Genomic DNA, 15,469 nt, shown 5'->3' on the forward strand with positions numbered 1-15,469 from the left:
TCTATTTCTATTGTGGATATAATTTATTTGAATTATTACCTGTCGTTGCAGGAATATTCTAACATTTTCGGCACATGTTTTAAATCCATAACGATATTCCATGTCTGACAATCAGTAGTGTAATATGTATATTTCTCATGTACATGGTTAATTAACTACTGAAATGGCTCTTTTGAGAATACCAGGGCCCATGAATTAACAACTTGAATACACCCTCGTACTTTCTATTCACCACTTCCCTTTTGAGGTTAGTGGGCCCAGTAATTTGCATATCATTGCATACTGACAAGAGATGTGTTCTGTGAGCAACATCAGAGATTGTACTCCTATGTGTACATCGCCGAATTCAATGTCAGGGGAGAATGGGTTCTTGAGGTCCCTGGGTTTATGGCAGGTTCACAAGAATATCAGAGAAATCAAACAAAACCTATAAATTGTGATAAATCATCATGATAACAGCCATATCCAATAAAACAACGACCTGAGAGACTTTTGAATCCATGGGTTTGCCTCCAAATTCTGCTAAAGATTTATTAAACTGAAGAACATGTTGACAAACAACAAATCCCCTTCTACTGTTTTCTCAGGAAAACAGATAAATAAAGGAAGCCAGAGATGAATAAGGGGAGCCAGAGATGTGTCAGGATTCCATTTCACAGGCAGCTACAGTGAACCTTTCATGTTTACCAGCTTCAAACACCGTGGAGGCTTTAAGTCCTTGTCTCTCTCTGTGCGCTGGTTTCCCCGGCAACAAGAATATGATAATGTTGCCTTTGACATGACAGAAGGAATCATCTCGCTAACAAACAGAGACAACAGGCAGAGAGGGCTGCAGGAGAGAGAGAGAGAGAGAGAGAGAGAAATGAAGGATGGGGGGGGAATTAATGGACTGATTTTCACACAGAGGGAAAGCAGCAGCCAGTCAGCATCCAACGGCCTCCATTTTCCTCCGGTGTCTCTCTATGCATTCCTGCTTGCAGGCATACTCACGCCTCCTCCCCAGGGATGGAACAGTCTTCATTGGCAGGCTAAGTAACCGTCAGTAGGCAGTTGGAAACGGAGAGGAGAGATTCTTCTGATGTCTACTGTCCTCCAAGGCAAAGGCACTGAACCGAACAGGCTGTGGCCGTGTGCCACTGCCTGTCCCGCCTAAAATGAAGGGCATGTGCATCGACAGCATGCGTTTCCCCAGCACGTATAAAAGTAATAATAATCATTTGGCCACGCGCAGCCACACATGGGCTGGCGGGATGTATGTGTGTATGTGTGATGCACGTCTTACCATATTAAAGGCGCTACATTAAAGAATTTGTACTGAAAGGATTGCAGCCCTTGGCTCCCCAGAAGGAAGTAAGGTTCTATTGGTTCATGTTTTAACAGAAGTGTTTCCTTTAACCCACAGAACAATACATTATGACCGGTGATGCATCATGAGATACATGTGAAACCCCTCTAAAGAGGTGTGAAAGGTGAATTCATTATTAATACAGTAACATATGGGCCGTCTATGGTATGTGGAAGTGTTAATCAGTTATATCCCAGCTGAAAACTGTTAAGCCAAAGAACTGCGACAGTCAATTACAATATTACACAGCACTGTTTACATGGATATGCATTATTCTATTTAAATGTAGGATTTTAGTGGATTCAAACCAGTTTAAACAGAATGTCTATTGTACACTCCCATTTTGGCCAGGTCCAATTATTCCCCCTTGTAAAATAAACCTTCAATAAAACTTTTCCCCCGAGATCAGTATTGCTTAGAATGAGACTATGTGAACTGGCCAATAACAAAGATCTTTGGTTTGATATGCAAGTCACGAGGCACTAGCACATCCTTGAAATTGTATGGGTTTTATGGTGCATTACAAGTGTCATATACTAAAACCTACCCTTTTAATGATACATCACAATAATATTGCAGGCTACACACCAGGGGAAAGTATCAGTTGGATAACCAGTTGGAAAAAAACATCTATCCTTTGTGATCAACAATGTTGCATCATTCTGTTAAAAAACAGGCTGCCATCATGTGATATATTTGTTGCTGTCTGCGAAACCTCAGATTTTATGTCAGAGAATGCTAGAGCCTCTAAGCTTGACAAATCACCAGGTTCCAGATAAGGCATGAAGTGAAATATTTACAGGACTGTCTCCTTGATGTTTTCCAAAAGGCAACATAAAATGTACCAACAGGGAGCCTGCTTTGGTTTCAGTTTAATGGGAGGGAATAGGAGTTGATAAAATAGGGGAGTTCCATTACTCGACTGGATGTTAATGCAGCAATCCCATGTGGAAAATGAATACCATGAGGATACTTTTCTTAACCTCCCCCATTTACTGCTTTGGATACGCTGCATCAACCAACATCTGATTGAGTTAGGTCAAAAGATAACAGAACACATTGTCATGTCATTGTCAACACTTTCTCATGACACTTCACAAATGCCTGCAAATGATAGCTATTTGTTACAACAAATAAAAAAAGTATTCAAGTGCTCTCAAATGTCAAACAAGTTTGTAGCCTTTTGTCACAAAACATCACAAACATTTTGTAAAAGGTAGTCTAAACATTGTGAGACCACTTGGCTGACACAAAGAAAAACGGGTCCTCTTACGGCAGCCTTCATCCTGTAGAGAGGGTGAGCCACATATATATATTTTCGCTTTCTAGTACACCCCACTTGGACATGCAAGGTACAGCCATACAAAGATCAGATTGTTCAAAGGCAGGCAGGCGGGTGGGGGGTGGGCACGTCTGACAAACAAGCCATCATTGGTTTCATAAGGAAATAATGTCTCCCATGCACTAAATCTAAGCCTCCAGGGATCAGATGGATGACAAAAAATGACATACACATTAATGTTGAGAATTAACCAATGATTCACGTGTCGAGTTGGAGATTGACAATATCAGTACGATTTTAATAGCCATCACACTTGGGGACAAATTGCTTTTGATGAGGCAACCCCTGCATTGCCTTTTTTTTCTTTCAATATTGCCATCAATATTATTTCTTCCTTTGAGCATGCAGCATTGAGTGGAATCCTCCCCTTTGAAGGATGGCAGTGTTTTGTGAGACAGTGAGACGGATGAGCCACAAGCTGTTCCTCGCCTGTATTGTTCCCCAGAAAACCACCACCTCCCTCCGCCAAGTGTTCCACAGACTAATTCCTCATCCAATCCTCTGGGGAAGGAGAGGAGGGGGGCGACCAGGGGAGCTCCGTCATCCCCCCACCCTCCAGCCCCAATCAGTCTCCCCTTGCAAGTGTACAGAGCCCGCTGCTCTTCAAACCAGAGACCCGACTAGCGAATGGAGCAGGGAACACTGCTGTTGCGCTGCCAGAATTGTTAGTCTACCGCGCTTCATTTCAAAGCAGGACCACCTCTGTGGGCTCCAGAGAGGACATCAACCCTCGGGCCTTCGTGACTGAGACTCCTCTGGAAGCTAAGTTGAGAAGCTGGAAGTCCAGTCCGTTCCTCAGAGCAGTTGGTGATTATGAGAAGCTAATTCCTGTCAGGATCGGATGATGACCCTTATGTTGCAAAATCCCCAGCCGCCTCCCCTTTCCCCTCCCCCCGCTCACCGAACCTTTAGTGTGGTTAGCGGCAGGGCGCGGAGTCAAGGCGGCGGCAGGCCCTTGGCGGCCGGAGTAGGGAGGAAGGACAGGGCTGCTGAAGGTTGCGTGTTATGATTCAGTAACAGGAAGAGCTGAGGCTCACATTCCATCTACAACAGCTCATTCTTGCAATGGGTGTGTGTGCAACAAAACAAGGCCAGTTTCACACTCACAATCTCTCTCATGCACACACAGATGCACATGCCTTTATGCCCACGCACGCACGCCGCACGTGCACACACCTCTCCATCTTTTGTTTATGAAAAAATACATTAAACATACCTTGCACTTATTCACACAGGCTTGATGATAACACACCAGGTGGGCCGGTCGGTGAGACGACAGCCCCAGCTTGTGTGAACTTATATTTTTCTCAAAAGAACCCCTTCTGGATGGCTGGGAGGGCTATTGCAATTAGGTGGTCTTGTGCTGAATAGAGTGAAGCAGAGGCTTTTGGCTAATCCACGACTCAAGCTTGGGTAAATCTCGGCTAATCAACATGAATAACAATGCTAAGCATGGATACACAAAAACAACAACCTGGGAATCGGTGTATGTGTTGATGAGTCATGCAATGAATGTATTTCCCTTCTCACACTGTGGCAAACATATACCCTGGCCTGGGCAATAAATGGGCCAAATAACTCCTGAAAACAGAGAAGGAAAAATGCGTACAGTCCGAGGCTATTTTCAACATTTCAATAAAAAATGAAGCAGAAGGAATGACATTAAATAATTAATTAAAATAATAACAGTCTAAGAAACCTGAGTGTTCTTTAGCACTCTAGACTTCAGGTGAATGATTACACAGTTCACCTAGATATGGAGACCAGACTCTGGTGTCTCCGTGTGCAGATACAGCACCTTTGTTCATGTCCCACCCGCATGGTTAAGATGCTAACGCCACTACGAGGACTCTCCATCACACTGGGGCCAGCCTGCCATGAATCCAGGAGGCCTGCATGTGACAACTATTGTTGCCTCAATAATGAAGAGAAAAGAAAGGGAACGCCATTGCTCTTGTGGCAAATAGGTTCTTGAGTTACAATGGAGCTCAAATGTTTTCGTCTACAGCTGCTTCCCTGAGCCTGAAAAGTGCATTCAGAGTAATATTAAAAGATTGAAGGGGCCCGATACATATAAGCAATGGATTTGTTTTCTTACAATTTTGGTTATGTTAGGCACTTTTAAATGTACAAATTCAAAGTCCACCCTTTCTTAAATGAACAAGGAAAGACGCAAAAGTAAATAAGTAAGCAGTAAGTAAGTGATTTGCAAAAGACAAATTTTATTTGAGCAAATTGATAGATTGGTGAAATACATCACATTCATACAAAACTTAGGGCACATTAATTTGAATATTGGAACATATGATCTTTTACTTGCAATGTCCAATTTACATTTCATTGTATTTTTCCCGGTTGAACAAACCAAAAATAGCTTTTGCCAGTTCTGTTTTCAGGCAGTATGTAGATAGCAAACCAACTAAAACCCAAAATGTTTTCCCTGTGGGCCAGAGAACAGGGCTATTATTGGAACATAATCATTTCCCACATTTCCACGAAGTGTACCCCGTCCCACCGTGCCTTTGTCTTGCTCTTGTGTTTCCTCTCTGTGACGTCAGTCTGCAGCTGATGGGACCAGCCCCTTCTTGGCACCCTGGTGGCACTGACTCTCCAGCTTCCCTGGGGGGAGGGAGAGAGGGAGAGTTGTTGACGTTCTCACTTGTTTGTATTCACATTTTATTATTTTTCATTGAAGTTATCTCTACTGATCTGTGTTAATGTTTATTACAGCCGAAGCACAAGTCTTAGTAGTATATTTTTCCATATTCTTATTTCTATATTAAATGGCAATGCTTCAATATGAGAGCTGTGTTTCTTAATTCTAGTATTTATTTCGTTATAAGTGTATTTTGTTTTTTATTTCACACTTGCTTTGGTATTGTAAACGTATGTTTCCCATTCCATAAAGCTCCTAAGAATTGAATTTCACATTGAGAGGGAGTGAAAGTGAGCGAGATGGGGATGGGTGGGCAGGGAGAGAGATGAATCAAAACACCATCACAGGGACAGAGTGACCTTTCTAAGAGCTCAAGGCCTGCTGATTAGAGGGAGCCCCAACAGACAGATAGGGGGAGGAGAGAGAGAGAGAGAGAGAGAGAGAGAGAGAGAGAGAGAGAGAGAGAGAGAGAGAGAGAGAGAGAGAGAGAGAGAGAGAGAGAGAGAGAGAGAGAGAGAGAGAGAGAGAGAGAGAGAGAGAGAGAGAGAGAGAGCAAGAGAGACAGAGAGACAGAGAGACAGAGAGACAGAGAGGGATTTGATGTGGGGGTAAAAGGCCAGAGTGGATGTTTACTTCACTGCCGGGCGAGATTAGACCACAACTATGCTTTCGGAACACTAAGACACTCCTAATCTGGTCATTAAGATGTATGTGCTACATTGCTAAGAGGGGCCGCTGCCCTGAAGAAATATCCAGTGATAAGGGCAAGAGAAACCGTGTGAAAGGAAAAATAAGAACAAAAGGCAAACATGCAAATATATTTCAATAACCAAAATAGAAGGTTTATCATCCTTCACAGGCATGACACACAACTACAAAGGACAACAATTCAGTGAAAACAACGTAGAAAATGTTGTACCATTAAAGAGGCGATTGTGAATCATAAAAATGTAAAGCATCAATGGACAACGCTACGATTGCATGGGAGTGCATGTGTCATGTATGAATCGGCGGCCACACGCCACGCATTCTGCTTTACTTGCAGGGAACATTACACAAGCCAGATGGCATTTTCTTTTTTTTCATATTTACATAATCTTTATCCAAACCAAATGGTAGCATCTGCAGGCACTGCATGATTGCAACATTGCACCAACACTTACAAGCCACAATGCAGCATGATTCACTGCTCAACCATTTCAAAGGGCTCCCAAGAAACAAACGCCCGTTTTAAATCACAATTCGAATGTTCAAGCAGGATTCTTTGTTCCGTGTTCTACTTTGGGTTGAATAATAATTAGTGTTTCCTGAAAGCAGACACACACAGTAATCTCAGTAGAACCTGGTCCTTGTCCCATGTTGCCGTGAGATAGCTTCCTCTTGGCTGGGGATGGGGAGGGGATCCAAGTGTGACAAGCATGGCTGGTAGTTGTCACTTGCGCTTTCTCTTCATGGTGTCACATTATGGCTGAGCGCCATGGGTAGCAAGCAGTGTAAACACGGTGTAGAACAAACAGGGTGACCAACCCTATCTACAAAGGTTGTCAGTGTCTGTTTTGCCTGAAGGAAGTGAGCGAAGGCTGGGTGAGTGCCTCTGGAATTTTCAGGTGGCTATACTGCCAAAGAGTATCTATTACTGATAAGACTAGGTTACCATTGTCAGTTGGAGAGCAAGGGTTGTTCTTTAACCAGTATATCTAAATGATTAAGGCTAGGTGACCGATGTCAGTTGGAGAGTGAGGGTTGTTCTTTAACCAGTATATCTAAATGATTAAGACTAGGTGACCGATGTCAGTTGGAGAGTGAGGGTTGTTCTTTAACCAGTATATCTAAATGATTAAGACTAGGTGACCGATGTCAGTTGAAGAGCGAGGGTTGTTCTTGAAAAGTAATATGGTCCAGATGGTGTTTTATTTAAAGACCCAATTAGGTTGAACTTGAGGGATGGAAGATCACCTCCAGAGAGTATGTCAGAGTTACTGTGCTAAGTAAGGGCGGCTCAGACTGGTTTAATCCGTCTCTGCCTTGCTTTATAATAATGTGTTGAGAGACGGAGAAAAAGGGCTCTGGCATTTTGACAGAGCAACATTTCCGAAAATAATTCCCTGAGTGAGGTGTAAGAAAAGCTTGTCGAAGAGGCACGAAGAACATTTGGAAACTCAAGGATTCTCAACAATGTCAGCTTTTTTACGCTTATTGTGTGAAGGCTTGTTTACGGTTTGAACATAAAGTAAAAGAAGAACACACAATGAGACCATATTTTCACTGTCCCCAAACAACCGGCATTGGCGGTATGAGGAGGTGAGGAGGAAGAGAGTCAAGCTGCCAGTGTTGCATACGCCATATGAGAACGTGACTACGGCTAATGGCTTTGGAGCTGCTGAGCTGTCGCATTTCAGAGTAGATGCTGAGGAGCGCAGGGAGATTCAGGAAGCACTAGCAAAGCGGGGGGGGGAGGTGGAGGTGGAGGAGGTGGTGGTGGTGAAAAGCAGGGAGACAGCAGAAAAAAGAAAGAGGTAGAGAGAGGATGGCTGAGGAGAGGGAGAGGAGCAGGCGGGTGAGAGACAGATTGATAAAGAAGGGGGAGAAAGGGATACAGATAGAGAGGGGGGGGGGCACATGCGGGGGAGGAGCGGGTGCCATAGAAAGGCTGGCCCATCGATTGGCTGAGATAATTTCCCATTGATTGCTGCCCTGTTTGGAGATTGCTGGGGAAAGGTTTATTGCCCACATGCTGCAGCTGGGGAGGAGGAGGCCATAAAAATAAAAATAGGACCAGGCTGTCTGCAGAGAGGTTGGTTCTCCATCATCAAGACTGTAAAAAACACTGTGCAGTACGGGCTCACACCCACAAGAGCACGGCTGCTAGTGCACGCAGACACACAAATGCACACGACACACACGCAGAGCACAGCACCATCGACATTTTCACAATGTTGCCCACACTATGCATTCCATTAGGACTAATGGGAGAAGATGGCCCCATCGCCTATGGTGCAATGGTATAATCACTGTGTGGATTCCGGGGGCAGGAGTGTACAGAGCTCTATATTTACTGAAATTACATAGAGGTCCATTGACTGGCTTTCACGTCAATAATACTGAGAGAGACTGCCCTCATGGAGAGTGCCCTTAAGAATCACAAGAATGAATGGCAGACAGCTTATCTGCAAAAAAAGGACCGGTATCATCTTGTTTTGCCTTCTCATATAAACAGAATGATTGGTTTGTAAGAAAACGTTCATGCAATTCATGGAAACAAACTAGGACATCAAGACATTTAGCCTGTATGTTGCCAATAGAAGAGGGAGAAACTGGGAGAGAGGAGGGTGCAATCACCGCTGATATTGAGTGCAATAGCCCCAAACTTTATCATTTAAACATTTTCTCCAGAGGTAGCATTCTACAATATCCAAATAAGTCTTTCTGAAGCATAATGGCCAGAGAGTGAAATGGAGGACAGACGAGAGCAGAGAATAATAAGGCCATTGCAATCTTATATTTAATGGTAAAGAAGGTAAATGGTTTCCATTGTACACCCGACTCCACCAGGTGTTTCCATTCAATCAAATTCAATTGTGTTTGTACAATGCTTAATCATAGAAAATAATTCACAATTGACAACATTGAGTGAGAATGGACCTGGTAACAGTGGGAAACAGTGTATTCACACAATTTATATTGTGTGAATACACGTGACAATGTGAAGAGAAGCACTTTGATGCATAGGATATTTCATGATCTAAATAAGAATAATAATGTGTTATTCTGTATTCTGTATATGGCAAGAGCTCTTCCTATAGGTTGAGTTTATCTACACACACTGCAATGTGATTTAACTTGATGCGCATTGAACACATTGGTTACCTTTGGGAAGTCATTTTAAATGTATTCCCCTCACATGAACAGGAGCTAGGCTGCTTGTAACTCTACAAGACAATGGAAGCGGCTTACGAAAAGCAAATGCGACACAGCAAACTCCCCTTTTGGATACACAATGATGAATTTGGAATTAAACAACTCTGCTCAAGCTGGATAAGAGAGGCACATGCCAATGTAAGGAAACCTCGGTGCATCCTTTAAAGCCCAAAGCACATATAGCACAAATATTCTGGCCTATTTGTAGTGCGATGAAAGAAATAATGGCCAAAGTCAGTCTAGCAGAGCAGATTTTGCGTACGATTTTTGCTTAAGATAGGATTCCTCTAGATGGAATCTGAAAAACAAAAGCATTATTCTGCTTCCGTCTTGACATTGTCACATGCTCAGGGCTCTAGATTGTAATAGATTTATTTTGTACCAGAGTGAAGATAGCTCGTAATGATGGCAATCTTGTTATTTCAATAACAAATCCAGACAAAATCTAGAATCGATCCAATATTTCCTTTCAGCTCCAATTCAACAAACCTATCTGTCCCTCTGGCATTGCCTGCCTCGTCCTGTTAAACCCTTTCATTCTACACACACCCAGAGAGCTGTCCCTGCACTCCACTGCAGTAAAGTGGCTGTGTACAAAGCTCTTTAGAGCCAGTAGGGTGAGCACACAGAGAGAGAGAGAGAGAGAGAGAGAGAGAGAGAGAGAGAGAGAGAGAGAGAGAGAGAGAGAGAGAGAGAGAGAGAGAGAGAGAGAGAGAGAGAGAGAGAGAGAGAGAGAGAGAGAGAGAGAGAGAGAGAGAGAGAGAGAGAGAGAGAGAGAGAGAGAGAGAGGTTAGTCACACCTAATTTGCATTGCCTTCCTGCGTTGGCTGGCTGGCTGCTGCATTTACAAGTGGATAGAGAGAAGGTGCTGCTGAGCTTGATGCTTGTGCTGGCACGCTGTCCCCGGGATGGTTCCCTCCACAGGAGGAAACAGACCCCCCCCCCCGCTCCCCATGCTCTCTCCAACAGCCAGTGGCCTAGAGCTGTTTTCACAGCCTCCGAGGGGCTGCGATGGCTCAGTGATTTCTCCGGCCCGGCAGCCTGGCTTAGTCACGCACACCACAGCTCACCAGGATTTGCCAGAGAACCAGTGTCTGGTGACGTTGGTGGTGGTGGAGCCAGGGGGTGAGGGTGGCGTGGGTTGCGGGATATTTCAGAAAAACAAGCAAACGCAATGCAAAGGCTCGGTTACAGCCTCCGACAAAAATGGAGGTGTGAAAAATCCCCTCCAATAAAAACCTGTTACTGCACCTGCTACTGTTACGCACAATAATGGAACTGGCCAAACTGTTATTACAGCCATGGATTTGAACAATATGGCTATGATTTCAATATAATACGTACTGAAGTTATAAGGAAATGAGAAAACAAATTTTTATGTTACAAATACATTTCTAAACATGTGAATTGTATGTGAGTATTTTGGCAAACCTATTAATACCACTATTATCAGTGACACGACTTGCCCAATGCACTGTGGTGTCTCTGAAGCTATAATGAGAGGAATTGGGGCTGGTTGGTTGCCAGTCTGCCTAACTAGCCAGGAATATTTGGGTGGGGAAACAGAATTAGAAACACCAGCCCCTCCTTTAAGAACCACCACACAAGTGCCCTTGAGAGAAGCACTTAGCTCCCAGCTGCTCTGATGGAGCCACTCATTGGCCAACATGAAGTCTGTCTGGGTAGGTTTCACATGTGAATGCATTACTGCATACATTAAAAGCAGGGATAGAAAATACTTGAAAATAGCAACACTAGCACAGTGTGTTGGTTGCGAGTATAGGGGACAATGTGAAACAACAATGGATACATTGTAATGGTTTGGATGAAAATAATCGTATTTTGGTCCATCGATCTGACTTAGTTCTGGAACTTGGGGCTACGCGCTAGTGTTATATTATGGCGCATTTCCTGCGGCTGGTCAGTTCGATGGGGCTTGTTGGAGTGGTGAAGGTGCGGTTCGGCGCAGCTCAGTTACGGCTCGCGTTTCCACCGCCGACAGTACCATTGTGGTAGGGCGGGGTTTAAGCATCGTGACCTCATAGCCGCCCGACACAGTTTAGCCTGATTATAAATCCAAGGAAAAAGAGGAACGCGACACAATGAACAAAGAGAAACAATATAGGACGTCCAAGAAGGATGTCAAACTTTTGCTCAACTTTTTAATCAACGGACGGCGTGTGTAGCTCCATCTTGCCGGAACCCTTTCAGGCGTCTCAGTACCCCATCGGAGGAGTACTGCAAGTCTACGGCTCAGTCTGGATCATGGCCACTTTTGGCAGTGGAAATGCGAACTGTGCCACACCTTTGAACACTGAACCGACCCGCACGTGTTGCATGTCAGTGAGTTGCCTCCTAAATGATAATCAGCCTGTTGCCTTTTGTTCACTGAATGGTTGAAAAATATTTAAATGTCTAACTGCTTTTCAGAGTAATTTGTGGTGAACGCTAAAAGATAGATCTTATCATAACCCAAAATGTAGGGTTAGGGTTCATCATACAATAAATTACAATACACAAGTTCATAGCTGCACGCGTATATAGAAAATGTTTTTACAGTTAGCTGAACATTATAGGGTCCCGGCCTTCCACTCCCTGTTTTGTCAGTTAAACACAGAACTACATTTGTCCCAGTGTTTGCTATATGGGAAATTAAGAGACGCTCTCTTTCTCCGGTAACGCAGTCGTTCGCGACGCCTTTCTTCTTCGTCGTTTCTTGTATTTGTCTCCAACTAATGCTCCAATCTTTCATAGGTCGATGCGGATGTTGTGGATGCAAAAGAATATATGATGCATCGTTGCAGCATCATTTAAGATGATCGCAATGAGTTCTGCCTCCGTGCTGTTTGCGGTCAAACCAAAACTAACTAGAGTGAGGGCGGCTTCACTTTCCCACCTCTTAGACTGAACGTCATATCCCACCCCTTGCAAGCCCACCCCCATAAACCCCCTGTGTATTCTACTAATGTGTCGGAATGATATCGATATCCGCAGATAAAGCATCAGGTGTCAATAAGTGTCAATCACCCTCAGGGTCGAATGTCCTGAGGAAAAGGCGGAGGACTTGTGAAAACACTTTTTGATTCTGTGCTGTAGGCTAACCTGCACTTTAACTCTCCATTACTCTACATTAGCACCCTGCTTCTTCCCACATTCAGTACATTTACACGCACCGCCTAATCCGATTACAGCAATAGTTCGACTGTGTTCCTCAATTGGACAACTGCAATTGTCAGAGTATACATGGCGGAGAGAAAATCTATTAATTGGCCGAAGCATGTAATACCACGGTACGATAGGTGGCGCTGTACCCATTTCAACTAGTGGTAATAGAGCCACTGGCTAACCTCTTTACCTCACCAGGAACAAAAACTCAGGTGGCATTCAAGAAAGATGGCGTAAGAAGACGAAGCTACATCCCTCTACATTTTGTATATGATGTACATGATAATTACACAAAATAGATGCATAATGACGCTCTTGGTTTTGGTGATTTTGGAGAAAAGATGTGCCGCAGAATGCCACAGGACGGTAGCATTCGACAACAACACGACTATCGTCTCCTTAAACTTTCGGCTCACGGCACTGGGAAAAATTCTCGAGCATGCGCAGAACGCAAAATCTGATTCCAATCCGATTTACGGTAATGTATTATGTATTGTCATGCACGATTAATTCGACTATCAATCAAATAATCTTAATAGTCTTAATCCGACTATGAGAAACCCAGTTCGGTCCGACTTTAGTCCGACTAACGCCCCGTGCCCACTACCTCCGTCAGTTGACCGTTGCCCATTGACTTTGAATGGGGACGGACGCGCAATGCATTGTGGATCCGTCCGTTCAGTTGGAGCGTTCGCCACTGTCAGAAAGTTGAAAAATTTGCAACTTTTTCATCCAATCAGATCGCGTATGCAAATTTAAGCACTGTGACGCGACTCGGGCTCTGACGATACTGGAAAGCGGGAAAGCGGGTCATCTTGCCTCGCAACAAGCAGGAAGAAGCGGGAAGAACCCGGCGAAGCGATTTGATTGGCTGACGGATGCCTCTGCAAAGACTACTCCCCCATCCGTCAGCCACGCCTTCCCACGTCCGTTGACTGACGGTGCAGTGGGCACGAGGCGTAAGGTGTATACATGCATTTAAAAAATCTAATCATACTCGGACTAACCAAATAATTTGTTTTTCTCGAGTCATGTAAAAGGACTGATTGTTTGAAAAACAAATAAAAAAAAAAGAGTGATTGCAGCTAATAGATCACCACTTGAATAAATGAGGTTAGTGTAATCAGGGCTCCAGACTAACATGTGGGACCAGATGAAAAATGAAGTCGCACACTCACATTTTGGTCGCAAAATGTCACCATTTCGTCGCAGTCTGGAGCCCTGGTAATGAATTTATATTGTATTTAGAGTATGCATATAAAAAAAAACTGTACAGAGTGTGAAAGTACTCTGATTGAATGTCACAGACCAAAACCAGCACTATGTTTAAAGATATCAATACAAATAGTATAATTTTGGTCATTCAGTACTTCCATGACTTAACTTCTACAACTACTGTCATACCTAGTCCTATGGATAATTTGATATACAATGTTGAAGCCTATCTTTCTGGAATTAATACAGAGCATGGCTGAATGAAGAATATTCAGTATAGATGATGAAAGTTTATTATTGGTAACATTATGATTTGAAAAGCATTGAATTGTAACGAGTGAGAAGTTGGAACTATCAAAAGGGCCAAACCTGTTTGAGGTTACGTTATATCCTCTTGAAACACCTCTTTTTTATCACCTCTTTGTATCCCGGTTTATGATGATTTTGAAGCATTCCAGTCGTAAAATATGTCAACTTCAATAAAAAGCAGGAACAGGCTTTGCAGGCGCAGAGGGTGGGGAACGGGCAACAATCTAGAGAATAGAATTTGTTTCTAGGAGTGCCCCATCCTAATGCGTCCCTGCAGGGAGCAGATTCCCCTGTGGCTGTGAGTAATTCTAGGAAGGCATCCTCTAGGAGAGGCTGGCATCTTGTTAGTCATCAATCACTCGCTAACATGATCCTAAGCTGAGAGTACACTTTGTCTGAATCCGCTTCTCACGTGTTCACATGGTCCAACATGCCCCACGTTGCGATGAAAACAAAGTGTTAGGTTAATGGCGGCTCTGTGTGCAGGCTAGTAAATCACAACTATCGGCCACTCATCACTACGGTCAACCTTTGCTTGTATGTCCACTATCTTGCATGTTTGATCAATAGTGTAATTGCTCTGCCTGGTCTGGTGATATTTAAAACAATGGAAAAAAGCCATGCTAAAAAAATGCTATTAATTCAAAAAAGTAAAACAACTACGTTGCTTGCTTGCCGTTTATTCATTAAAGCCTCCTTGATGATACCTTCCCTTTTTCAATTCCCTGCCGACATTTTAGCACTCTATCGTGAGAATGACTGTCACAAAGCAAATACGACAATCCATCATTAACAATGGCCTGCAGCAGTGCCAGTTACGGCAGCAGTTCGTTTTGGTGTCAACTCATATTTAATTGAGCAATGCTGGGGACTGTACCTTTACAATGAGCTTTGGCCTGCCGCAGAAAAGTGTGTAACCCGCTGCAGTTGATACACGTAATGCCTAAAACAAAGTGAAATAGTGGAGGAATAGCAGAAACATAACTGAAATTGAATTGGAATTTTAACATTATAGGTACCCTGAACGTTAATATTTATATTTGGTGTATTCTGCAAACGCAGTCCTGCGATGTCTGGATCTATCAAGGTGAGCTTCAGTCTCAGGTGTGGCTTAGCATTCATCCTGCTTCTGTATTTCGATTTATGATGTCAAGTGAAGAGAAGCCTTTCACACATGGATATGTGGTTGCAGAAGAAAGGAGAAAGCGCACAACGTTGTCCATAGGCGCCGACTTCAATATTTTGTCGCATGACAATTCTGTTAAACTCCTGGTCCCCAACAGTGAAGTCCTCTGGCATTTCTGAGGTTTCAATGCTGAACAGGTTTCACATCCAGTTGTTCGATTTAGCCGTCAGTGAGAAATATTCGGGAACTGTTGTCAGAGCGAGACGAGGTGCGCAATGATGTTGTTCCTGACTATTGAATCGTGGACTTGGACTGCTTCAATCCGTCACATTTTCTTCGGAAAAATCAACTGGCTTGTGTTTCAGTACTGCGCGTTCACTACGTTTGAGATGG

The 15,469-nt window shown here is 43.6% G+C and overlaps 1 protein-coding gene across 2 annotated transcripts in view; it reads right to left on the reverse strand.

Moving 5' to 3' along the window:
• Nucleotides 1-4,889: 4,889 nt before the first annotated feature.
• The window catches only part of trip4 (thyroid hormone receptor interactor 4), a 56,870-nt gene continuing 46,290 nt past the window's right edge, over nt 4,890-15,469 (reverse strand). For both annotated transcript variants that reach the window (XM_060070859.1, XM_060070858.1), the window contains one exon: nt 4,890-5,306. Coding sequence is in view for 1 of the 2 variants with exons in the window: in XM_060070858.1 (XP_059926841.1) it covers nt 5,242-5,306 (65 nt within the window). In the remaining variant the exon portion in view is untranslated. The remainder of the gene's footprint in view (nt 5,307-15,469) is intronic.

This window comes from Gadus macrocephalus, chromosome 14, assembly GCF_031168955.1.
Source record: "Gadus macrocephalus chromosome 14, ASM3116895v1".
NCBI lineage: Eukaryota > Metazoa > Chordata > Actinopteri > Gadiformes > Gadidae > Gadus > Gadus macrocephalus.